We start from the raw sequence: 26,035 nt of genomic DNA on the forward strand, positions 1-26,035 counted from the left end.
TACTGCATGAGGCACCACACAATTCTTATTTGTCCCTGTGACACGTCAAAAGTCTTTTATTTATGACAGGTACACTTTAAGCACAATCTATAGAAATATCCCATCCTCCCTCTATTGGCAGCTGCTGGTGGCCAGACACTGCGGGTCAGGTCACTGTCCATTGTTTACACCCTCTTTATTTTACAGGTAATAAAAAATATATGTGGCTCTTAACTTAGGAGCGCAAATGATTTAATATTTTGTAGCAGGGGTGGCTATGTTACATAGATACCTGTTCCAGGATTCGTCTGCAGCGTTTTTTCTCAGATAAGTTTATTTTAAAAAGTTCTTCAATCGGTTTATAATTTGATGCGTCCTGTATATTCCTGGAAAGAATAAAAATGTGTGAGTATCGCTTAGCCAAGGAAGCATGTTGGATCAATTCTAAGGGTAAATTCACAAGGGCGGATCCGCCAGGAGTCTCACACACGAAATCCGCAGCTAATCCGCAATACACGTATTATTCTTATTATTATTATTTATACGTGTATTGCGGATTAGCTGCAGATTTCGTGCCTGAGACTCCCGGCGAATCCGCCCGTGTGAATTTACCCTAAAGCATTTGCCTGTATAAAGTATCATGTCACTGTATAGGAAGCGTTACATAACAGTATACTGGGATGAACGGGAACTGAATTAGCAGCGGCAGAGTGATGGCGTTAAGAGAAACTGATGGCATCTCTGGAGAAGATGTCACCGGATCAAAGAAATCTCACATGATCACTTATCACTTGTACAAAGACTTCAGGAAGAAATCTAAAATACGGTTTTACACAAAATGTACTACTTAAACGTTAAATGGGATTGTCCAAGATGAAAAAAAAAAAAACCCACAAAGCTACTTTCTTGCAAAAACAGCACCACCGAGCATCAAAGTCCACACCCAGACAGAAGGAAAGAGTGGTGCTGTTTCTGGAAGAAAATGGCCATGTTTTACTAAGTTTGGACAGTCCCTTTAAGCCATTTTTTGATCTTGCAAATCAACATTATACCACAATTCTAACCAATAAGGGGGTATACGCATTTCAGCTTTCCTTGGGTAGGGGATAGCAGGGTCCAACCACGAATGCTGACAATGGGGAAGCAATCATCACTGCAATGAATTGAGTACTCAGCAAGGCTACTGCAGCTTGCACTCCTCTCATTCTCTATGGGCCCACTGAGCACTAGAAATGTTTGGCAGCCCCTATAGAGAGTGTATAGAGTGCAGGTCATGGTGGCAGTCTTGAGCACACCATGCACATGGGGATATAAAGGTCACTTGTCCTATCAGAATATACTGTATTAAAACACTGGAAAGACTGGTATATACAGAATGAGCTGAACATGTGCACAGCAGGAAGCTGGAATGAACAGTAAATTATTCCACTACTTGTAGGTATCATTAGATAAGAGGCTGAAAATCCCCCAGGAGCACAGACCGCGATCTCTGCGGACAGCGCTGCAATTATACAGGACGAGTCTGAAAACAACAAAACACCTAATGGCATTTCTGTTTGTTGTCCTTGTCCCCCAGCTAATAGTCATCTGATGCTTTAAGATGCAAGAATGCTTAGATAATCCTTATAATAATCCCTTAGGTGACATGATTTCCCTCCTCCGTCACTACTATCATCAGGAGTATTATATGGATGAGTTAATGCAACTGTGAATGATAAGAACAGCAAAGGTCACCAAGGTAGTGGTCAAATAGTGTACCAGATGAGAGATCAGACACCCAAATAGCAAAGTGATGTTATATAATCTGGGTATATCACCAATGTCTAATATCCTGCAGCACTTGTCAGCCTTATTGTATTGTGTAGTATAGAGGATCTGTCAGATCTCCTGTGTATGCAAAAGAAGAGCCCGTGGAGCCTTTTTTAAGAGTCTCAAAACACAGGACTAGCCAGATATCCTTCCGAGAAGGACCCAGCCAGGTGTTGGCTCCTGTAAGGGAACCACCAAAACCACCATATTAAGTGGCCCTATAAGTCAACGTAATGACAAGGGAAAACCAAGGCCAGGTATTCATCCGCATACAGCTGTATCGGGGTGTTGCCCATCATAAGTGTGGAGCAGGATTCTGGCTAGGTCTCCTGTGTGGTGTAAAATAGAGGAGGAGATGCCCTGTGTGGTGTAGTATACAGGATCTGTCAGCTCTCCTGTGTTTAGTATATAGAGGCCGCGTCCTGTGTGGTGTAGTATATAGAGGCCGCGTCCTGTGTGGTGTAGTATATAGAGGCCGCGTCCTGTGTGGTGTAGTATACAGAGGCCGCGTCCTGTGTGGTGTAGTATACAGAGGCCGTGTCCTGTGTGGTGTAGTATACAGAGGCCGCGTCCTGTGTGGTGTAGTATACAGAGGCCGCGTCCTGTGTGGTGTAGTATACAGAGGCCGCGTCCTGTGTGGTGTAGTATACAGAGGCCGCGTCCTGTGTGGTGTAGTATACAGAGGCCGCGTCCTGTGTGTAGTATAAAGAGGCTGCGTCCTGTGTGGTGTAGTATATAGAGGATGCGTCCGCTCTCCTGACATTCCTGTTTTAGTAAATACATACATTCACCTTATTGAAATACACATTAGGGGGCCATCTTTTCTTGGATCTGTTGTCTCTAACGGAAATACATTCTCTCGTCATCAGGGTGTGAGCCCACACACTATAACATGGCCAGCACTACCCCTATACTGTATGTGCTTGTATGTTCTGTGTTACTGTTACATAGCAAGATGTAAAAAAAAATATGAAAAATATTGTGTTAAAATTTAAATCTCTCAACTACATCAAAGCAACACACATTTACACAAGGGGTTGATGCCAACGCATTCCGGATCCTTCTAATTCTAGTCAATGGATTATTGTACCCCCCCCTGCATCTCGGTGAGCTCCCCCTCTCTAATGGACTGTACACACTGTAGATCATTATGTCAGACCCTATAAAAAAGAAAGACTTACACGGCCAACAGCTCCAGGGCGCTCAGTCTGTCCTTACTGAACGTGAAGCAATTCAGGATATTCACAACTTTTGTAGCAGGAATGGCAACCATTTTCTGACAAAAAAAAGCAAAACACCACAATGTTAGAAACACTGTCCTCACTAGCGATGAGTGAATTTACTGTATAAACTAAACTCCTCCCAGGACTGGATGCAGCTTTTCCAGGCACCCGGAGTGGAGCGGCACAGACTTCATAGGCAGCAGGCTGATAAGCAGATTGCCAAGCTAAGATTAGGTTCACACTGCGTTTTCAGCATCCGTTTAACGCATCCGTTTTTTGCAAAAAACATATGAAAAACGGATTGCAAAAAACGGATTCATTTGTGTGCATCCGTTTTTCCATTGACTTCCATTCTAAAAAAAATGGATCCGTTTTTTTTGGCAGACCAAAACGGACCAAAAAACATTGCTGACCCTATTTTCTGGACGTTAAAAAAAACGGATCCGTTAAACGGATGCTGAAAACGCAGTGTGAACCTAGCCTAACAAAGCTTTTCACTTAGTTTATCTTTGGCTAATAAACCCAATTACAAAGTTTCTTAAAATCGCCTGGACTATTGATTTCTGCAAAACAAATTTAAACGACAATTGACACTTTAAATATGAAAGTGTATGGCGCCTGAAAAACCCTTTATGCACTGTTTCCAGGCATATAAGTAAATATTATGAGTGTTACTTATCTGGCTTGAAAATGTACTTTAAAACCCTTTCAAGCAAAAGTCAGTACATTTACTGACCTGCTTCAGATGCTCGCTGTTTAGAAAAACAGTGACCGGGAGCCGCAACTAAACTTTCAGCTGATAGCTGACAGTTTAGTGTAACCGCCACTGGACCCCCAAAGGGGATCCAGCATCGGCAATTGCTGGCTTTGGTGGATCAGTAACGGTAATTGGTTTTGTAAAAAACACATAGGATTACATTGGAATCTCTGGAAAGAAAATGCAAATTTTAACTTTTCACTCTTACTTTGCAGTTATTCCTGTGAAATGCAGAAAGGGTTAAATAACTGAATGAATGTAAATTTAAATACTTGAAAGAGTGAAGATTTCAAAATGGGTTGAATTGTGGGGGGTTTTAGTATACAGGCCTCTAAAATGTACTCCAAAACTGAACTGGTGCCTAAAGAATTTCTGAGTTTGACATTTTCACGAACATTTTGAAAATTGCTACTAAACATTTACGGCCTCTAACATCCCAAATAAGTAAAAGCATGTTCACCAAATGCTTTTAAAATAAAGTAGACATGTTATAGATATGAATTAATAAATAATGAATGTAGTATTACTATTTTCCTTATTGGCAGAGACTTTCAAATGTAGAGAATGCGCTTTTTTTTACATTTTTAACAACATTTTGGAGTTATTCACAAAAAAATTCTAAAGCTATCAATTTAAATTTAACACTCACATAAAGTAGAATATGTAACAAAAAAACTATCTTGGAATCAGAAGGATTGGTAAAAGCATTCCCAAGTTATTGATGAATAAAGTGACACAGGTCATATTCATAAAATTTGCCTTGGTCCTGAAAGGGTTAATCAAAAACCTACTGTTAGGTAATGTCTGTGTGTAATCAGAACATTACACAACTCACTATTGTATATAGTAAGAAATATTCCTTATTAATATAGGATGTAGAGAACAATGAAACAACATTTTATGGGAGAAATTACCATACAGATGACAAGTTATGCTAGAGTGGTAGGCATTGGTTTGGAAAAGGAACATATCGAAAATTAGCTACGTAAACTATATATAGGTGGAGGTGTATAGTATGTATATAGTATAATAAAACAGCTCCACCTAGTGACCACTATAAGTACGGCATAACACAGCCATTCGAAAACATACTTAGTAAATGCTAGCTGTGTAGTCAGGTGGGCGGTGCGGAGCTCCTAACTAGTCACCACTGGTGGGAAACATCTTCGGCAATCACGGCTTCCGGGGAATGTTAGCGTATAGGAGCTGGCAGCTTCACAGAGGGGCCATCCCTGAGCCTCCCAGGGATGGAAGATGTTTTCCACCAGGGGTGACTAGGTGATCCCAGCTCCCACATGGCTACACAGGAAGGATTTGCAAAGTATGTTCTAGAGCCATACAAGCAACACATAGAGCGACTATTTATATGCCTGGAAACAGTGCTCAGGCCGTATAGTAATGCATTAATAATGCATTTATAAATTTTAGTTCCTTTTGAGGGGGGGGTTCACACTGAGGAATTCTTGCGGATAATGTCCGCGGAATTCCGCTGTCTGTCCGTGCGCCTTTCCGACGGCTCCATAGACACCATTCTATGGGCCGACGTATTCAGCTATCCGCTATCTGCCGAAAGATAGCGGAATACGCCGGCCCATAGAATGGTGTCTATGGAGCCGGCGGAATGGCGCGCGAACAGACAGCGGAATTCCACGGATATTATCCGCGAGAATTCCTCAGTATAAACCCACCCATTCGGCGGATAGCAGAATACGCCGACCCATAGAATGGTGTCTATGGAGCCAGCGGAATTCCGCGGACATTATCCGCAGAATTCCTCAGTATGAACCCACCCAAAGTAGAACTCCGGCCAAATCTATAAATCTGGTGCAGGCAGGGGGACATAATAAAGAATGTATACTAACCTATCCCAGTGCCCCGTCACAGGCTAACTGACAGCCGCCGACCTCCTGCAGCTCTCGTTTATTATCCACCAGATTTTTAGATTTGGCCAGAGTTCCCCTTTAAAGGTGTTTTGACCAAAACTATCTGCCATCTATGTCAGGCCCATAGAGTTAAATAGAGACTTCCTTTTACATGACTGGTGGGGGTACCAGTGGTCAGACACGTGCTGAATACTCACATGTTGCATCGCCTTCACCGCTTTCAGCTGAGGAACTGACCATGAGAAATATCTCAGCAATTCAACCACCTACAAGAGAGATTTGGTTACACAATACTCTGAAAAGCAGGACGGCTTACATACAACACACTTCACAGACATTACTAGCAGATTCACAAGGATGGAATATGGCTGCACTATAGGGTCCATATTACAATGCAGCTTTATCTCAACACAGTTCTACAAGAGAAACTTGGGTTTCATAGTATTCTGTAAGACTGATCCCTGCCCCCAGGAGAGTGCTGTTCAATGACTACGAGGATCCTACTGTACCTGTTCGCAGGAAAAATATCCATGTACGTGTTCCAAGGCCTTGACTTTATAATCCGTGACAACAGCCTGAGGACAGGAAAGATAACAAAGATTATTGGAAAATATCTGGACAATATCCCCACAAACCTAAATTACTCGAAAGAAACCCTTCATGTGCCAGGTAATGTAAGATTGGCCATAAACATTAAAGAGGTACTCCGGCAAAAATCTTTTTCTTTCAATCAACTGGTTTCAGAACGTTATATAGATTTGTAATTTACTTCTATTTAAAAATCTCAAGTCTTCCCATACATATCAGCTGCTGTATGTCCTGCTGGGCGTGGCATTTTCTTTTCAGCCTGACACACTGCTCTCTGCTGCCATCTCTGTCTGAGACAGGAACTGTACAGAGCAGTAAGCAAATCCCCATAGAAAACCTCTCCTGCTCTGGACAGTTCCTATCTCGGACAGAGGTGGCAGCACTAAAAAGAAAACAACATTTCCTGCAGGACATACAGCAACTGATAAATATGGGACTCAAGATTTTTAAATAGAAGTAAATTGCAAATTTAAATAGTTTAAACCAGTTGATTTGAAGGGAAAAAGATTTTTGCTGGACAACCTCTTTAAATGGAGATACATCCATACACATTACATGGATTTACATCCATACACGCGCACGCTCCGCTGAGCAGCGAGTACTGCACCTTTCTGACTTCATCAAGCACCATCTCGAATGACTTCTTATCCATGGTTACACTTTTATTCTCCTTACAGGCTGCAGTCCAAAATGTGAAAGTTGAATTCTTTATTTCCTTCTTTCCAGGTATTACAGAGCGCAGCTCACCGTGTTAGACGTATGACGAGCCCATGATCTCTGCCTGATGCTGTATTCTCCTGCACATATAAAGGAGGATTCAACATGGAGGAACCATTCAAATAACACAATAAAGGAGGATAATTGAGATAATACACTGGTCAATGTGCGGCCATTAGTTGTCTGATCACTTATAAAATGAAGAAATGATGGACGGCTATAGGAGAAGGTTACCTGTAAAGTTGTCAGTCAATAGCTGAGCAAATAGACAGAACCGTTCATTGATGGCCGCCTTATGTCCTAATGGCTGACTTCATGCTCCACACCAGATCCTATATAGAAATAAATCACAAATAAAGATATAGCCTATTTATATGTTGAATAAATTACATACAAGCCGGTTGTGTCTTCATACCATAGGATCGGGTTACACTAAGAAAAATAAAGGGGAATGGAAATTATCTTCTGTTTCACGCTGCAAAAAGTAAGAGAAAGGCAAAAATGGCGGAAGTGCTGCAGATCTGTGAATTATAGCAGTCACCGAGTGTTCTTGGATCTCTCACCCACACTCTTCATCATGGGTCTCCAAACTGCAGCCCTCCAGCTGTTGCGAAACCACAATTGCCATCATGCCTGGACAGCTAAAGCTTTGGATTTGGCTGTCCAGGCACGATGGGAAATGTAGTTTTGCAACAGCTGGAGGGCCGCAGTTTGGAGACCCATGCTCTACAGACTTCCCTGTCATAAAAACCATGTGCTTGCAGTGGATATAGAGATCTATACATTACAAACATGCTGAGCACATAATGAGAAGCTGGAAGAACTGCTTCAATGTAGCGGCCAATGTGAGTTATACAGCAACAAGCCTTCCACTGCCTGAGGCTACAGCCTTCCCGCCCCATCCTAATGGCATCTAACAGCAAAAACCAGAAGCCATCTGACAATGCTGGCAACACTCCGGTCAACAGCAGCGTTGTGTACCTATAACCTATAGCAGTGCTTCCCAACCTGCGGCTCTCCAGATGCTGCAAAGCTACAACTACCATCAGCTACCGAATCCACTGCGAATCCCTTACTGTCATTCTGAATAGGGTTACATACGCACAGCGGAATTTTCATTCTACTGCGAGGATGTAAATACTGGCCCCCTAACCCACTGCTGCCGGTGCATACATTACCTGGTCCGTGCTCAGCCAATCAGTGCACTGATAAAGCCTGCCAGGGACTTCTTTACATCAGCTGTCTCAGAAGGGAGGGGGAGACAGAGAGAAAAGCTCACACACAGTTTTTGTGTCTTCAGTAGAAAGCAGCAGCTCACAACTGGGGGAAGGAGACTGAATAGATAATAAGTATGGAAGGAATCGTTAGTCTCCCCATGGGCAGCAAGAGGACTAGAATTGAGAAGCATTGGAATAGATGTCAGGGCAGGCTCAGTCACTGCATGCAGCAGTGCTGGCAATACATTATACTGTGTTGGGACCAGGGCTTGTGCAGCCCTGCTGTTACTGATATGGAGATTAGTGTCAGCAGGGAGGCACTGTTTGCTGCAAAACAATGTGACAGAGCATCCCAAACAAAGCCCTGATAGCAAATAAGTATAATTATTATTATTATTATTATTATTACCATCATCATCTATTCTCCTGTGTGGTTTAGCTGGATCCTACATACCCAGAAATTGTAGACTTATTATTGCTAGCCAAGGAGAGATCTGTAGGGCACAGTCCATCCCACTGCTGGGAGTTGTAGTTCTGCAGCAGGGTATGGGTGGCCTAATACTAGGCTCCAGTGCTTCATTTAAACAGGATCAGCTTATAGGTGGCTACACTAGTCTATGGGCTGCAGCACAGATCTCTGTTGTGCTGATGTTTTACTACAATGTATCTAAGCTCCAGCAGCCACAGACTGGATACAAGTGACAGCCGGTCACAGAATAGCATGCACTGAGGGTCTATTCCATGACAGCAAGCAGTGATGGTGAGAACTGTGTTCACACACTGCGGATCTACTGCAGGAAAATCGCACGGATTCTGCACCAAGGCAAATGAACGTATTTAAATGCAGTTGCGGATCTGGGGCAGAACTCCTGCACAAAATCCGCAGCGTGTGAACCGCCCGTGCAAGGACGATGCTACTTACCTCCACTGTAGTGCCTGGAGGGCGGGCATCTCGGGGTGTCAGTAATGCAGGCAAATCCTGCAGGCAGCTCTATAGCCCGACATGGGCCGCGTCGTCCGATCAGTGTATGATCTATCACCGGGTGATCGCCGCGATCGTACAATGGATTACAAGCTGCAGGATACGGAGCACAGCTTCCGGGGCACACATACAACACCAAGGGGGTCCGGCAGGGGGGTGGTGACAGGCGACTACTACGACTTCTCCAGATACAATAGACAGAGGTTTGTGACGCTATGTATAAGCGATTAAATAGCATTAATACTGATAAAAACAGAGAATAAAAAGAACGTCCGCGCCGCAGACAGTTAAAAGAGAAGCCACGCCGTAACCGTCTGTCATATCAACCCTCAGGGACCCCCAGATAGACAGCACTACCGTCGCTGTGTGATGACGTTATCGGAGAACTGCAGTCACGTGACAGGAGGGAAGGGGCTGCTGATGATGATTAACCTGTGCAGCGCCGGACAGATGTGTACGTAAGAAAAACTGACTGATACTGTCTTCAGACTCTACATCCTGATTGTTACAATACAGTCACGTGTTGTGTGCGGGGATAGGCGACAGCTGCAGAACCACAGGTACCAGGAGGCCGCCGATTAGCAGGGACTGCGGCAGAGGTGCTCAGGGTGTGATGCTCTGCATGTATTTATGTTACTATATGTTCTTACAAGGTGAAGGTGTCTGTGTATATAGGAGCAGTGGCCTGTAATATGTTTTATCTGTAACGTGATCTGCTGCATAGAGGGAAACCATAGTGATCTGCAGTGTATAGATACAGGAGGACACAGATGTGACCCATAGTGATCTGCAGTGTATAGATACAGGTCATAGATGTGACCCATAGTGATCTGCAGTGTATAGATACAGAACATCATAGATGTGACCCATAGTGATCTGCAGTGTATAGATGCAGGAGGTCATAGATGTGACCCATAGTGATCTGCAGTGTATAGATACAGGAGGACACAGATGTGACCCATAGTGATCTGCAGTGTATAGATACAGGAGTTCATAGATGGAAACCATAGTGATCTGCAGTGTATAGATACAGGAGGTCATAGATGTGACCCATAGTAATCTGCATCTGCAGTGTATAGATACAGGAGGTCATAGATGTGACCCATAGTGATCTGCAGTGTATAGATACAGGAGTTCATAGATGGAAACCATAGTGATCTGCAGTGTATAGATACAGGAGTTCATAGATGTGACCCATAGTGATCTGCAGTGTATAGATACAGGAGGTCATAGATGTGACCCATAGTGATCTGCATCTGCAGTGTATAGATACAGGAGGTCATAGATGTGACCCATAGTGATCTGCAGTGTATAGATACAGGAGGTCATAGATGTGACCCATAGTGATCTGCAGTGTATAGATACAGGAGGTCATAGATGTGACCCATAGTGATCTGCATCTGCAGTGTATAGATACAGGAGGTCATAGATGTGACCCATAGTGATCTGCAGTGTATAGATGCAGGAGGTCATAGATGTGACCCATAGTGATCTGCAGTGTATAGATTCAGAATATCATAGATGTGATCTGCAGTGTATAGATACAGGAGGTCATAGATGTGACCCATAGTGATCTGCATCTGCAGTGTATAGATACAGAAAATCATAGATGTGACCCATAGTGATCTGCAGTGTATAGATACAGGAGTGCATAGATGTAACCCATAGTGATCTGCAGTGTATATATACAGGAGGTCATAGATGTGACCCATAGTGATCTGCAGTGTATAGATACAGGAGGTCATAGATGTGACCCATAGTGATCTGCAGTGTATAGATACAGGAGGCCATAGATGTAACTTATAGTGATCTGCAGTGTATAGATACAGGAGGCCATAGATGTGACCCATAGTGATCTGCAGTGTATAGATACAGGAGGTCATAGATGTGACCCATAGTGATCTGCATCTGCAGTGTATAGATACAAGAGGACATATATGTGATGTGACCCATAGTGATCTGCAGTGTATAGATACAGGAGGTCATAGATGTGATGTGCAGTGTACAGATACAGGAGGCCATAGTGAGGGATGGAAATTCTCAGTTGTATAACACTTGGCAGTCAGGATGCAGGGAGTGTACTGATGTGTTGGTGCAGTTTGCAGAGTGGATGTGGCTGTGTATTCTCTGTTCACATTATGTCAGTGTTGTCTGTGACGTGTATATGTATGTGTATATGATGGAAGAATGTCAGAGTCTGACGCTGATATATCTGTACACGGACATAGATGTGTTTAGGTTCGCATGCATTGTTTGCTGTTTTCAGTTCTAAGCCCACAGATGTATATGTTTGGCAAATTACAGATTTATGTCTGGGATAAACCTATATCTAACTGGGATAAACCAATAACTAACTAGGATAAACCTATATCTTACTGGGATAAACCTATATCTAACTGGGATAAACCTATATCTAACTGAGATAAACCTATATCTAACTGGGATAAACATATATCTAACTGGGATAAACCAATAACTAACTGGGATAAACCAATAACTAACTGGGATAAACATATATCTAACTGGGATAAACCAATAACTAACTGGGATAAACCTATATCTTACTGGGATAAACCTATATCTAACTGGGATAAACCTATATCTAACTGAGATAAACCTATATCTAACTGAGATAAACCTATATCTAACTGGGATAAACCTATATCTAACTGGGATAAACCTATATCTAACTGGGATAAACCTATATCTAACTGGGATAAACCTATATCTAACTGGGATAAATGTATATGTAACTGAGATAAACCTATATCTAACTGGGATAAACCTATATCTAACTGGGATAAATGTATATCTAACTGAGATAAACCTATATCTAACTGGGATAAACATATATCTAACTGGGATAAACCTATATCTAACTGGGATAAACCTATATCTAACTGGGATAAACCTATATCTAACTGGGATAAACCTATATCTAACTGGGATAAACCTATATCTAACTGGGATAAACCTATATCTAACTGGGATAAACCTATATCTAACTGGGATAAACCTATATCTAACTGGGATAAACCTATATCTTACTGGGATAAACCTATATCTAACTGGGATAAACCTATATCTAACTGAGATAAACCTATATCTAACTGGGATAAACCTATATCTAACTGGGATAAACCTATATCTAACTGAGATAAACGTATATCTAACTGGGATAAACCTATATCTAACTGGGATAAACCTATATCTTACTGGGATAAACCTATATCTAACTGGGATAAACCTATATCTAACTGGGATAAACGTATATCTAACTGAGATAAACCTATATCTAACTGGGATAAACCTATATCTAACTGGGATAAACCTATATCTAACTGGGATAAACCTATATCTAACTGGGATAAATGTATATCTAACTGGGATAAACCTATATCTAACTGGGATAAACCTATATCTTTCCTATTATATTAATACAGGAAATAATGGAAGGGCAGACTAGATGGACCAGGTGGCCTTCTCCTGCTGGCAATCTTCATTGATTTCAGTGGAGCTGGCCGACTGTTTAGGCGGTGACTACATAGAGACTTTGGTTGCACAACAGCAAGTGTTATCCTAGTCACATGACCAAAATATTGAGTATAACTTACTGTTGTGTGACTTTATTCTAGCTGCGCGTTGGCCGCTAACGTGACTTGCATTGAGGTCCTTGGTAGCCAAGTCACATGTGACTTGTGCCCTTAGACCAAAAATCCTTCAAGGAGATGTCTATATGAGTTTATATTAACATAACAGGAGTCTCTTTTTCTGCATCTGGCGACAGAATGTCAGTGTCTTTTCCCTGTTTGTTCGCAGGAGGAGTCATTTGGTTGGCAGATGGCATTATTATGTATGGGAGGAGGAGCGGCTGATGTGATCACTTGTTGAGGAAGTGTCAGTGCTATGTTCCTATAGTCACAAGACTCAGCAGCATGAAGTTAAAGTCGAGCGTCTGCCTATCTGCCACCCTGGTGAGCCTGGCGCTCTATGCCTTACTCCGCTATGATGGCATACATAAGGTGAGTTACCCAGATACACCGATCTCTACTACTAACACAGAGCCATCCTATGGTAATGAGAGATTGTGCAATGAATTCTACCTAACCGCACCGATCACAGTTTGGGGGTGCTTGTGTATAGCTATAGTGCTCCTATATGTACGAGATAACCTGCTGCTATTATCCGGCCACCTATGGGATCTGTATGGGGGCTGCTGACTGGTTGGATGTCAGTGGAAAGAAGGGTCAGACATGATGAGTTTTAACATCTTCTTGTTACTGTTCTCAGGGGAGATTTACTCAACAGTGAATGGCGGATATTAAGAACATAAAAAATGGAGGCAAATATAGCATTTTTTTCTAAATTACCCCAGACAGCTTCCCCACCTTCAGTGACCAAGCTAATTTAAATGAATTGGCTTGGTCACTAGTAGAGATGAGCAAACCGGGTTTGAGTCGATCCGAACCCGAACGTTTGGCATTTGATTAGCGGGGGCTGCTGAACTTGGATAAAGCTCTAAGGTTGTCTGGAAAACATGGATACAGCCAATGACTATATCCATGTTTTCCACATAGCCTTAGGGCTTTATTTAAGTTCAGCAGCCACCGCTAATCAAATGCTGAAAGTTCAGGTTCGGATCGACTCGAGCATGCTCCAGGTTCGCTCATCTCTAGTCACTAGGGAGTTAGAGGGATTGTCCAGCCCTGATATTGCAGCCCAATATTAGCATCTGCCCCAACAGCATGGCCCACAGCCATCCAACATTGGGATGGAAATCATTTAGAGATCCCATTGACGTTAAAGGGGTTACTCAGCGCTACAAAAACATGGCCACTTTTCCCCCTCTCTTGTCTCCAGGTCAGGTGTGGTTTGCAATTAAGCTCCATTTACTTCAATGGAACTGAGTTTCAAAACCCCATCCAATCTGGAGACAAGAGAGGGGGAAAAGTGGCCATGTTTTTGTAGCGCTGGGTAACCCCTTTAATGGCTTCTGCTGGGTTTCCATCTTGGTCTAGCGTTCATTCTGCAGGATTTGCCTAAACAAAATGTTACTGCTTGTTAGATTTAATTCTTTATTTTTTTCTCTTGTCCTGCAAAATAAACAAAACTTGTTCCCTTATACTAAGGGTCATTTTACAGTGAAAATGTAAGATTTAAAGGGTCTTTGGATAATTCTTCTGCTGCGACTGCCAGTTGATCACTGGCACAAAAATATATTGGATACAAAGTTGCATTTCTGACATTTCTGTCCTTAGGATAGGCCACCATGGTAATAGGAGAATCACTTTAAGTATGTTAGGGCATCCTACCCTCAGGGCTCAGTATTAGAGGGGAGCTGTGCATTGGTGTAGTAAGTTGTGACAGATATGCGCCCATAGACAGAACTATGAGCAGGTTGTTTGCTGTTGAACCCTGCAGTAATATCAGCCATTCCCCATAGCTTCCATCCCTGCACTGCCCAGTTGTGCAGTATTGTTGTGCAGCTTGTTATATAGGTACAGTACATACATAAGCATGTCCTACATCTCATCCTTGGCTTTTTACCTTTATCATCTTACTAGTATTTTTCACTTGTAGGTCCGAGTTAAATCAGTCTTTGACTTTCTAAGACCAGCGCCACAACAACTCTATAAGCTGGATGCTGCCTGGCCAAGAAACCCTGAACATATTACAGGTGTGCCCTACGATGTCGCCGTGGATCATCTGAACTCATTGGTATATGTAGTTCAGGTATTCATTGTATTTTTATTATATCTATTATATGTTTCCACTACAATATAGTTTATTCAAGGGGTACTCCAGTGAAAAATATTCAGATTTGTAAAAATGACTTTTTCAGCAGCAGCTGCTATATGTCCTGCAGGGAGTGGTGTTTTTCTTTTTAATTTGACATGGTGCTCTCTGCTGCCACCTCTGTCCATGTCAGGAACTGTCCAGAGTAGGAGAGGTTTTTTGTGGGGATTTTCTCCTGCTCTGGACAGTTGGTGGCAGCAGAGAGCACCATGTCTGACTGGAAAGAATACACCACTTCCTACAGGACATTTATAAATCTGTATAACTTTCTGGTATTAAATGATTTAAAAAAAAAAAAAACTTTTTTGCTTGAGTACCTGTTTAATAAGAACAATGCATGTGAAAAATTAGAGTTACAAATTGCTAAGTTCCGTTCACCCGGGAGTCAAGGCTTTCGTTGCTGTTAGATCTTACGTGTGTGTGTGTGTGTGTGTGTGTGTGTGTGTGTGTGCGAATATATTGCTATTAGAATTGCTATCTCCACTTAAAGTGTCACTGTCATATATATATATACAGTGGTGCCTTGGATTACGAGCATAATTCGTTCCGGGACTGTGCTTGTAATCCAAATCCACTCTTAAACCAAAGCAATTTTCCCATAAGAAATCATTGATATTCAAACAATTGGTTGCACACCCCAAAAATAATGATTTATTATTCTGAATAACATGTAAAATAGATGAAACAAACATTCAGAAACATCAGAATATGTGATATTATAGGTTACTGTATAGTAATGGAGAGGATGGGAAACACAAGGGCGGACAGAGACTGCAGGGAGCATGAAGAAATTAGCAGGGAAGATGTGGGCAAATACATGCAGCACTTTCTGTCTGGGGAGAGAGGAGTTACAGCTATGGAGAGATTACCTCCACAGTCCTGTCCCCTGATGTAAGCCCTAGCCTGAAGTGGATCTGCTATGATTTGGAAGGTGAGGGAGTCTTTCTGGGTCAGAGTACAGGGCTGTAGACCCCGCTATGCAGACCATGTCCCTCCTCCACTCGCCCTCCCACCCAATACAGGGAGCTCTTAAACCAAAGCAATGCTCTTAAACCAAGTCATAATTTTGAAAAACTGTGAGCTCAGTAGTACAGGTGATTTTAAGAAACTTTGTTATTGGGTTTATTAGGCAAATATGCTATTATCTGCATTAAAAAAAAAAGACTTTTCCCAGGTCCCTCCATCAGTTGAGCCCTGTCTGTTTTATGGAAAGGGGGGAAGAGGAAGGAAGGAGATTAGTCAGCAGCAGAGAGCAGAGAACAAAGGATTACACAGCAGGACCTGTGTGAAAGCCGGTATTCAAAGGTCAGAGAGGTCAGTGCTGACTTCAGAGGAGATAGCTCAGTGATGTAGCTGTAAAGTAACTCTTTGTTGTCCTGTTTTGGTGCCTCATCTTCCTCAATCCCTCCCCTCTCCATAGAGAACAATGAAGACAGGGGGAGAGCTTCAAACTGCTTTTTTTTTCATGATAAAAATTCATTTTTTGGCTGATAAACCTAATTACAAAGTTTCTTAAAATCGCCTGTACTATTGATTTCTGCAAAAAAATTTACACGACAGTGACACTTTAGGCAGCACTAATGCATGGAAATGATGGTCCTGTTCACACTGGCATTGTGGTTTCATTTATATCCATCGTGCTCAACAAGGGTGTCAGTTAATCAGATGGATATATAAGTGATGTATGTTTTGTTGTTTTCTAGAGATGAGTGAACCGGGTTCGGGTTCGAGTCGATCCGAACCCGAACGTTCAGTATTTGATTAGCTGGGGCTGCTGAACTTGGATAAAGCTCTAAGGTTGTCTGAAAAACATGGATACAGCCAATGACTATATCCATGATTTCCACATAGCCTTAGGGCTTTATCCAACTTCAGCAGCCACCGCTAATCAAATGCCGAAAGTTCGGGTTCGGATTGACTCGAACATGCTCCAGGTTCGCTCATCTCTATTGTTTTCCCATCCAATATGTCAAAATCTGCAGTTGAGGTTTTAACAGCCTCTAATCACAGAGCCCTGACCACGCTGCCAGCGACTCCTACAGGAGACATAAGGGATTACATGGCACCTGCTGAGCAGTCACCCAGAACACATGATTTTTTTTTTGATTTTTTTTTTGCAGCAGCATTTTGTCAGCTCAGTTAATAGAAATGGATTGTTTGTGACTTCCTTCTATTCTATTCATATAGTATAGATACAATATGTATAAAGCACACAGCCTCTTGAAAAAAATGTTCACATATTTGGGAATCGGACATCTTACTATGAGATAAGTAAGAAGCACATGTGTAATCGGCGCGTTAACAGAATGAATTAGGACACATTAGGGATCCTGTAATAACAGTGCGAGGAGTATATAATTTGTTACCTCTTGGTCATCATATCCGCAGTATAATATTGCATGTGTGTTACTCTAGAGAGGAGATAATGTGTCCAAGGTGCTGGTGTTCACAGAGGAGGGATACTTCAAGACAGCCTGGAAAACCAACACACTGGAGATGCCACATGGTATATTTGCAGTCATCGATGAAGACCACGTAAAGGACATCTGGATAACAGACGTGGGGCAAGGTAACTGCATTGTGTAGCCAGGGCCGTATATGTCACTGAGGCTTTAGATGCATGTAGCTGCCACTGCCAGCATCAATCATGATGAATTGACTTGGGTCAGAACGGCTGCAGGAGGATTCACATCTGCATCATGCCTATTCATTTGTAGATTTGTGATTTCACAATGTGGAAACACCGTAATGGGGTGTATTCATTCCAAGTGCCCAGGGCAGCATGAGCTAACAGTACAGCCCTGACTGTACGGCAAGCAGTGAATATGCTATAAATCCTTTTTCGATGTCTATATTTACATAATTAAAGGGGTTGTTTTATAATTCACCATAAAGCTGAATATAAATTATTGGGGAGATTTATCAAACATGGTGTACAGTGAAACTGGCTCAGTTGCCCCTAGCAACCAATCAGATTCCACTTTTTATTCCTCACAGACTCTTTGGAAAATGAAAGGTGGAATCTGATTGGTTGCTAGGGGCAACTAAGCCGTTTCACTTTACACCATGTTTGATAAATCTCCCCCTATGACTCCATAAAAATAGTGGCTTATTGTTAGGAACAATATACAATTAAATATAAACGATTTGGTAGATAAGTTATAAGTCTACGATAATTCAGCCCCCCTCTGCACATAGAAACCACTACTATATAGATGAAGACTTTCTTCAAAGTTCTTATTCGCTGCAGGGGTGACTGTATGTGGACTTGCCTAAGGCCCTATTTAACAATGAAATTATCGGCCTTATTTGGCCGATTATCGGCCATCACGGGCGATAATTGTTTTGTGTAATAAAAGGCAACGATCAGCTGACATGCACGATGTTGGCTGATCATTGTCTTTCTTTGTCTCTAAAGATGTTGAAAGACGAACATCCTTGATAGCGGCAATATGCAGCCGTCTCTCCATTTAATAGGAGCGGCAGCATCAGACCGTCACTATCTCCTTTGGGCTCCCTGGATGATCTAAAAATCATCTGGGGAGCCCCCCCACAGCTCCCCTAGCTCAACCCCCTCTCCCCCACTTACCTGCTCGCTGTCAACATGCCGGGAACAAGGAGCAAGCGACCTGACAGGTTGACACCTGCTTCCTCCGATGATCGCCCTGTGTAAAACATAAAGGACCACCCTCAGATAACACATATCTTCTCTGTGACTAATGTGATAACATGAAGAAGAGTTCCAGTGTCCCCCCGAGGCGTGTAGAGGTTGTATAGCAAAGACAGTAACAGGCTGTCGTTTTTCTACCTCATATGACCTTCTCATACCTCTCCATTACACACAAAACCAGAAAGTAAAAAATTCCCTGCCGCCTCCTGAATATTGCACATAGAATATGGTAACTATGGGGGACATTTATCAAACATGATGTAAAGTGAAACTGGCTCAGTTGCCCTTAGCAACCAATCAGATTCCACTTTTCATTTACAAAGAATCTGTGAGGAATGAAAAGTGGAATCTGATTGGTTGCTAGGGGCAACTGAGCCAGTTTCACTTTACACCATGTTTGATAAATCTCCATCTATTACTTTAAAGCAAAGGTTGTAAGTTCCATTTCTTATATTTATATATGACTCTATGCCTCATGCTTGTTTCCCCTGTTTTCTCTAGAGGACTTGAGAACAGGACTAAGGGCCCTATTACACCAACAGATTATCTGACAGATTTTTGTAAGCCAAAGCCAGGAATGGATTTGAAAAGACGAGGAATCTCAGTCTTTCCATTGTTATCTGTTCTCTGTTTATAGTCCATTCCTGGCTTTGGCTTAAAAAAATCTTTTAGATACTCTGTTAGTGTAATAGGACCCTAAGGGCCCTATTACACAGAGCGATAATCTGCAGAATTAGGCAATTCGGAAGATTATCGCTCCATGTAATGGAGACAACGATCATCAGCTGTTCTGGTCTTTTATTCCTAACCTAAAATCATTGTCTGCCAACCATGCATTGCTACATGCAATAGCGATGCACGGCCAATGGCTGATAACTGTGTAAGGCAAACAATAAAGTATATAGGTTACCTCTCCATGCTTCCCCGTGTCTTCCTGGCTTTTCCCCACTCCCTGCAGCCACTGATGCACTTCAGAGCCAGGACCGCAGCAGTTAGTGATTGGCTGAGCAGACCGGCTCTGAAGTAACACTGGCAGATGTAGGGAGTGGGGAAAAGCAAGGGAGACACCGGGGAGCGTAGAGAGGTAACAGGTATACTTTATTATTAGCACGGGCTGCACGGACATTGCTAACGATATACATTTATATCTATCTATCTATACACAGCCCTTGCTGCACGATGGTTGAGCTGTATAATAGGCTCAGTAAACGAATGGCGATCTTGCAGATGGGTGCTCGTTTACACATGTGATCGGGCCGTGTAATACGTCCCTTACTCTCTGTTACTTTGTGGTCACTTTTTAGATCTTTTGGTAGTTTTGCTGTCATTACCTTCAACAGGGCCTTATGGACACACAGTAAAGCAGTACTCACCATCTGGTTCTCTAATTAAAATCCTGGGGACCCCAGGTATCGCCGGGTCACGTATGAGCCCCCTCCAGTTCGATCAGCCTGCAGACATTTTCATTAAAGGGGAAGATGAAGTGTATATCGTGGATGGAGATGGTGGAATGAACAACAGACTCCTAAAGCTAACTGATGGTATGTCTTTAGAGTCACTTTATGGTATGTCTGATGGTATGTCTTTAGAGTCACTTTATGGTATGTCTGATGGTATGTCTTTAGAGTCCATTGGCACTCCATTGCCATATAAATAATCAATGAAAAAAATCCTTATGTAAACTCCACCTGCAATCTATTTCTAGCATCCACTGATTATATAGTTGATTGACACAAGATAGGAGTTTTATTAGGTGTTACCGATAACCCTACAGTGTTGATCCAGAGGAAGACAAATGCCCTTATGAGTCAAATACCAGTTGCTTCTTTTCTTCCTGACTCCGAACATGGAATCAGAATACATTTCTGGAATGTCCCGCCTCCAGAAGTGGTAACCATAAGTTATAATATTATATTTTTTAAGAAAGATATCCAGGTCCTGCTTAAACTGGTTTAAAGTGTTGCGGTCATGTAAAAAAGTTTGACATGTCACACAGAAGGGGTAAAAGTTTGCTCGGTTGGGTTACCCCAACCAATCACTAGATATAGCCTGGACAAGTATAAGCCTATGTGCTTCACTTCTTAGCTCACTGCTCAGTCCACCGCACAGCAGAAGACAGGCTCTATGAGTGGGATCAGGTGGTGTGGTACAGAGAAAACTGCACAACCCTACTCTTCTCCTGCCTATATCTAGCCTAATTTCACTGCTTTTACAGTAAAGAATCCCTGTCTGTGAATTTTCCCTTTTTATGTCTTCTAATGCTGTTGTTGTTTTGTAGATTTTAGCTTGCAGTGGACGTTGGGAGGTAATGGAACAAGACCCGGACAGTTTTACATCCCTCACAGTGTGGCGGTGGATGACATGGGCCGCGTATGTATTTTACTTACAGAATATTCAGCAAATATTCATCTTCTTTGTTTTTTTACTCCATTATTTTAAGGGATGTGCCTCAATATATTAGTTATGCAAGAAAACAGAAAAATGGAGAGCAAACTCCATCCACACTTGTTACACCAGCCAAACCGTCTGCTTGAAGTTCTGTACACCGTTTACCTCCACTGCAAGTGAACACTCGGGGTGGAGGTAAACGGTGTACAGAACTTCAAGCAGACGGTTTGGCAGGTGTAACAAGTGTGGATCTCTGACAAGCATTCCTAACTGGGGGGGGGGGGATCGATGCTCCCCTCCAAAGCGTGAGTACCCCGTTTGTACTGAAATGTAATGGCATTGAATGATTATTATCCATCTGAAAAGAAAAGAGTTCGCTCTCCATTTTTTCAGTTTTCTTGCATAATTGTTATGCCGGTAAGGAAATCCAAAAGCTGGGAGGACTGAAGCGAATCAGACACATAATTAACTTTGGGCGTAGCTGGGATCATAGAGTTGTGAGGTTTAATTAGAGAAACAGTCCCGCTCCCAAAAAATTCTGTTTTTGTCTGTGACTTGCTATAGGCCCCAATATATTAGGTCATCCCCTATGGCATCCTGCAGGTTTTTGATGACTTGGATAATATTTTAAGCTCCAGATACGTGAGTTAATCAGGGGATCATGAGAAATTTAGCAGAAATTCAGATATGTGTGTACATGGATTTCAGATACCACATGTAAAAGGAAACCGAAAACTTACTTATCAATATAGGGGAAGGTTTACTATACTAGCAAATAGGATTGTTGGTGTCCTCTTTTTTAACTAGTGTAGGATTGTACAGCTTTCTCTGTTCCCTCGACCTCGGCTGGCATCCATTTGTCTATTTGTTTGTAGGTCTGGGTGGCAGATCGTGGAAATAAGAGGATACAAGTCTTTGATACCATCACCGGAGAATGGATTGGATCTTGGGACACCTGTTTCTCCGAAGATGGTCCTTACTCTGTCAGGTATACACACAATACATTATACAAAGGCAAATGTCAGCGATCAGTTCCTTTTCTTGTGATATCTTGATGTTATAATAGAAATTTCCAAGCTCTAGTGTTGTGGTCAGCATCAGTCACCATCGGGCATCAGTGAAGAACCCTTCAAAATGGAAGTAGTCCTTATGTTTAGATTAAAAAGACATATGACTCAAAGCAATAACATGGGAACATTTTCTAGCACTTTTCAACTATTGTGTGTAGATTATACAGAAAAAAATACTGTAATCTAATTTTTCTGGTCTTAATTTCAATACATTTTACCAATTCGACAAATGACCTTTGGCACCCTGAGCACTTTGACAGCTGTCATTTAAAGGGTCCATGTGGCTTAAAGTGACTGTACCACCAGGCCCAGGCTGAAGCACTGGAGGCGGGCCGACCCACCCCCAGTGCGAAGAAACCCCAGCCCCTCTATGACGTGACTCCATTAGAATCAATGGAACCCTATCATAGAGGGGCTAGGGTTTCCTCCCACTAAGGGTGGGTCGGCCCACCTCCAGTGCTTCTGCCTGGGCCTGGTGGTACAGTCACTTTAAAAAAACAACAACACAATTTTCTACATGTCATAGAATGAGGGGGAGATGTGCTATTCTGCCCCTCTCTCTTCTTGATACATAACATGGGCTCCATAGACTTACTATAAAAGCCACTCTCCGCAGCAAGAAGAGAGCTGGAGATAAAAGCACTTACGGCCCTGTTACACAGCCCCATATTCCCCACTTGCTGTCTGTGCTATAACACGCACAGACATCAAGCGGGGTGGGGGAGGGGGAGCTGTGAGGGGCTGCAAGGACGATGTAGATCAGGGGTGTCAAACTTAAATACAAAGTTGTGGGCCAACCTTGATAATTATTGAAGCGCGAATGCAGATATGCTAGCACTGTCAGAGTAGCGTGCAATGTTCCTGGAACTTTCAGTGGTGTGCATCTCCCAGCAACTAAAATTGCCCCACATATTAGCCAGCCCTCCCAATAGTGCCTTAGTAGTAGCCAGCCCCCCAAGTGTCCCATATAGTAGTGAGCCCTCCCTCGTAGTCTCATAGTAACCAGCCCTCCCCAGTAGTCTCCTATAGTAGCCAGTCCTCCCCATATTCTTTTATAAAGTAGCGAGCCCTCCCCCATAGTCTCTTATATAGTAGCCAGCCCTCCCCCATAGTCTCTTATATAGTAGCCAGCCCTCCCAAATAGTGTCTTTTATAGTAGCCAGCCCACCCTGTATTCTCATATAGTAGCCAGCCTTCCCAATAGTGTCCAAATAGTAGCCAGCCCCCCAAGTGTCCCATATAGTAGCCAGACCTCCCCTGTAGTCTCACATATTAGCCAGCCCTCCCAGTAGTGCCCAAATAGTAGCCAGCCCTCCCGAATAGTCTCTTTTATATTAGCCAGCCTTCCCCAATAGCCTCATATATTTGCCAGCCCTCCCTAGTAGTGTCATATAGTAGCTAGGCCTCCCTCATAGTCTCATATAGTAGCCAGCCCTCCCACATAGTCTCTTATATAGTAGCCATGGTGTTCCAGATGCATTTCAAACTGTGATTTGCCTGGCGGGTCAAAAATAAGGGCACCATGGGCCAGAGTTTGACATGACTGATGTAGATCGTCAGGGTGGCCTATAGAAGAAAACGACTTTTATGCTGCCACTGCTGCTATTACACAGGGAGGTGGGCAGCAGACCGTCAATATCGGGATTTTAGAGCATGCTAAACATAAAAAAGTTGTCATATTTACCTGTCCCAGTGCCCTGAAGCGCCGCAGCCCACTCCTGAACTTCAGCCGGCTGTCTTTTTAGTTCCCCTCCATCTACGTCACGACCCAGCGCAGGGACAGGGACAGGGATAGGGACAGGGGAGCATATTGGGGGAGATTTATCAAACATGGTGTAAAGTGAAACTGGCTCAGTTGCCCCTAGCAACCAATCAGATTCCACCTTTCATTCCTCACTTTTTGGGAAATGAAAGGTGGGATCTGATTGGTTACTAAGGGCAACTGAGCCAGTTTCACCTTACACCATGTTTGATAAATCCCCCCCATTGTCTTTTTTTTTTTGCCCCTTTTTTGCAGCTCATACCCACAGTTCTGCACTGTGTATCTGCAATAAGAAAGACTTTAATAGGTTTCCTATTTGTATAATATTTATTTATGTTACTTATGTTCGCTTCCTATAGGTTTACATCAGACAAGAAGTATGTTGTCGTGGTCCAGCTGAATATAAGCAGGCTGCTCTTCCTGGCTGTACCTCCAGTTGGGGAAATTGGAGACTGCAATGTTGTCAGCACCATCCAGATGGCTGATGGGGTCCGACCTCATCTCGTAGATGTCAACCTCAAAACCGGTTCTATATACGTTGCAGAACTTGGTGCTGAACAAGTCCAGAAATATGTGCCCCTTTAAAAATCAGAGTTATACCTGCAACTGCAATAACTCTCTATTTGGTGCCATTTATCCTATTCATTAAGAAATCATTAAAGGGATGCTGTCACGTAGAACAAGTAGACTGATCTGTCGCCATCATGTTATAGAGCAGAAGCTATCACTATGTGCACACTCATACTGGGAAGTCTCTTTGAGCAGTCTGCTATATAACACGATGCTGATAGATTGGATGACACTTTACCTAGAATCCATAATGTAAATTAATGTATGTAAATGTATTGGTGTTGTATCTATGTTACATTTTCATTTTCCCTCATATTGAGGGGGAAGTCCTGGGCTTTGAAGCTCTCCGGATTTTCATTGCATCGTGCTATAAATCTCCTTTAATCTGACATTAAAGGGGTTACCCAGCAAAAATCTTCTTTCATATCAACTGGTTTCAGAGAGTTATATATATTTGTAGTTTACTTCTATTTAAAAAGCTTAACTCTTCCCATACTTTTCAGCTGCTGTATGTCCTGCATGAAATGTTGTTGTTTTTTTCAGTCTGATACAGTGCTTTCTGCTCCCACCCCTGTCCGAGAATGGAACTGTCCAGAGCAGGAAAGGTTTTCTATGGGAATTTGCTGCCTCTCTGGACAGTTCCTGTCTTGGACAGAGGTAGCAGTAGAGAGCATTGTGTTAGCCTGAAAAAAAAAAACATTTCCTGCAGTACATACACCAGCTGATAAGTATGGGAAGACATGAGATTTTTAAATAGAAGTAAAATACAAGTCTATATAACTTTCTGAAACCAGTTGATTTGAAAGAAAAAGACTTTTCCTGGGCAACCCCTTTAATGCTCCAATTTCCAGCATAGAACTATCTGATAGTCCAGTATTTTGTAGGTTCCAATAGAAAAAGTGTTGTGACTCGGGAAAGGGGAGTAAGTTGCTGCCAGTTACTGTTGCAAAACTCCAATTCACATCATGCCAATTCCCATCCCATCAGGAATAGTTCACATGGAAAATATGGAGTATAGTAGTTCAGTATTGTGTACAAAATAATGCTCCATATTCAATTGATGGAATGTACTGGAAATTATGAATCACTTTAAATAATATGCATGCTCATGTGCCATCCATGTATATAGCTCCCAAAAGAAAGTTTGCAAGTGTGAATAAGGCTTTAAACATGTATTTTATTACGTTGCTCTTTGATAACCTAGAAATGGCTAGATGCTGGTAAGTCTTATTAATGGATAGTTCAGTTGTATATAATTGCATTGGTGCTACTGTTCTTTGTGAAGTTTCATGTGGTATTAGTATTATTTGTATCATGAAAGTATACTGTACTATAAACTGGAAGTTCAAAAAATAATAAACCGTGAAATTTATTTTCCTTTATATTTGTTTGCCATTATATGGAATAGCACAGTATACTGATATATTGTGATATACTGACCAAGAACAAAAGGACACTCTTTTAGCCATTTTTTTTTTTAGGTTTATAAATCCCTATTGAGATGCTTAAAGGGGTTATTTAGGAGTAGAAAAAAACACAGGCTGTGTGTGGATTTGCAGTTCAGCACACCTCCACGGTCGGACAATTCGGTTTTCGAAACCACAATTTCTAAACTTTTGTTCAG

At 42.3% G+C, this 26,035-nt stretch overlaps 2 protein-coding genes across 5 annotated transcripts in view; one reads left to right on the top strand and one right to left on the bottom strand.

Moving 5' to 3' along the window:
• The window catches only part of PROSER1 (proline and serine rich 1), a 27,060-nt gene extending 17,421 nt beyond the window's left edge, over nucleotides 1-9,639 (bottom strand). Inside the window, exons 1-7 of one of the 2 annotated variants that reach the window (XM_069969945.1) lie at nucleotides 9,096-9,639; nucleotides 7,191-7,288; nucleotides 6,847-7,036; nucleotides 6,161-6,226; nucleotides 5,849-5,917; nucleotides 2,970-3,064; nucleotides 272-365 (exon numbers count right to left, since the gene is read on the bottom strand). In XM_069969945.1, coding sequence (XP_069826046.1) covers nucleotides 272-365; nucleotides 2,970-3,064; nucleotides 5,849-5,917; nucleotides 6,161-6,226; nucleotides 6,847-6,891 — 369 coding nt within the window. In that variant the 5' untranslated portion in view covers nucleotides 6,892-7,036; nucleotides 7,191-7,288; nucleotides 9,096-9,639. The remainder of the gene's footprint in view (nucleotides 1-271; nucleotides 366-2,969; nucleotides 3,065-5,848; nucleotides 5,918-6,160; nucleotides 6,227-6,846; nucleotides 7,037-7,190; nucleotides 7,289-9,095) is intronic. The other variant, XM_069969947.1, reaches the window with a different exon arrangement.
• On the top strand, nucleotides 9,550-25,793 carry NHLRC3 (NHL repeat containing 3). 3 transcript variants are annotated; one of them, XM_069969950.1, is made up of 8 exons: nucleotides 9,550-9,609; nucleotides 12,975-13,177; nucleotides 14,736-14,888; nucleotides 17,367-17,520; nucleotides 19,962-20,162; nucleotides 20,900-20,991; nucleotides 21,885-21,997; nucleotides 24,201-25,793. In XM_069969950.1, exons 2-8 carry the CDS (start codon nucleotides 13,091-13,093, stop codon nucleotides 24,424-24,426), a joined length of 1,026 nt encoding a protein of 341 aa, XP_069826051.1. In that variant the 5' UTR covers nucleotides 9,550-9,609; nucleotides 12,975-13,090; the 3' UTR covers nucleotides 24,427-25,793. The 3 variants fall into 3 exon arrangements, with proteins under 3 accessions (XP_069826051.1, XP_069826050.1, XP_069826049.1); XM_069969949.1 differs by having other exon boundaries at nucleotides 9,566-9,754; XM_069969948.1 differs by having other exon boundaries at nucleotides 9,566-9,715.
• Nucleotides 25,794-26,035: the final 242 nt, after the last annotated feature.

This window comes from Dendropsophus ebraccatus, chromosome 5 (assembly GCF_027789765.1).
Source record: "Dendropsophus ebraccatus isolate aDenEbr1 chromosome 5, aDenEbr1.pat, whole genome shotgun sequence".
Classification (NCBI taxonomy): Eukaryota; Metazoa; Chordata; class Amphibia; order Anura; family Hylidae; genus Dendropsophus; species Dendropsophus ebraccatus.

What these genes read in the sequence shown, in the direction of transcription:
- NHLRC3 (XM_069969950.1), top strand. Translation starts at nt 13,091, where the DNA reads ATGAAGTTAAAGTCGAGCGTCTGCCTATCTGCCACCCTGGTGAGCCTG. An exon ending in GATAACAGACGTGGGGCAAG is followed by an intron (nt 17,521 to 19,961) that starts GTAACTGCATTG and finishes TACCTTCAACAG; the next exon opens with GGCCTTATGGACACACAGTA. An exon ending in GATGGTCCTTACTCTGTCAG is followed by an intron (nt 21,998 to 24,200) that starts GTATACACACAA and finishes CGCTTCCTATAG; the next exon opens with GTTTACATCAGACAAGAAGT.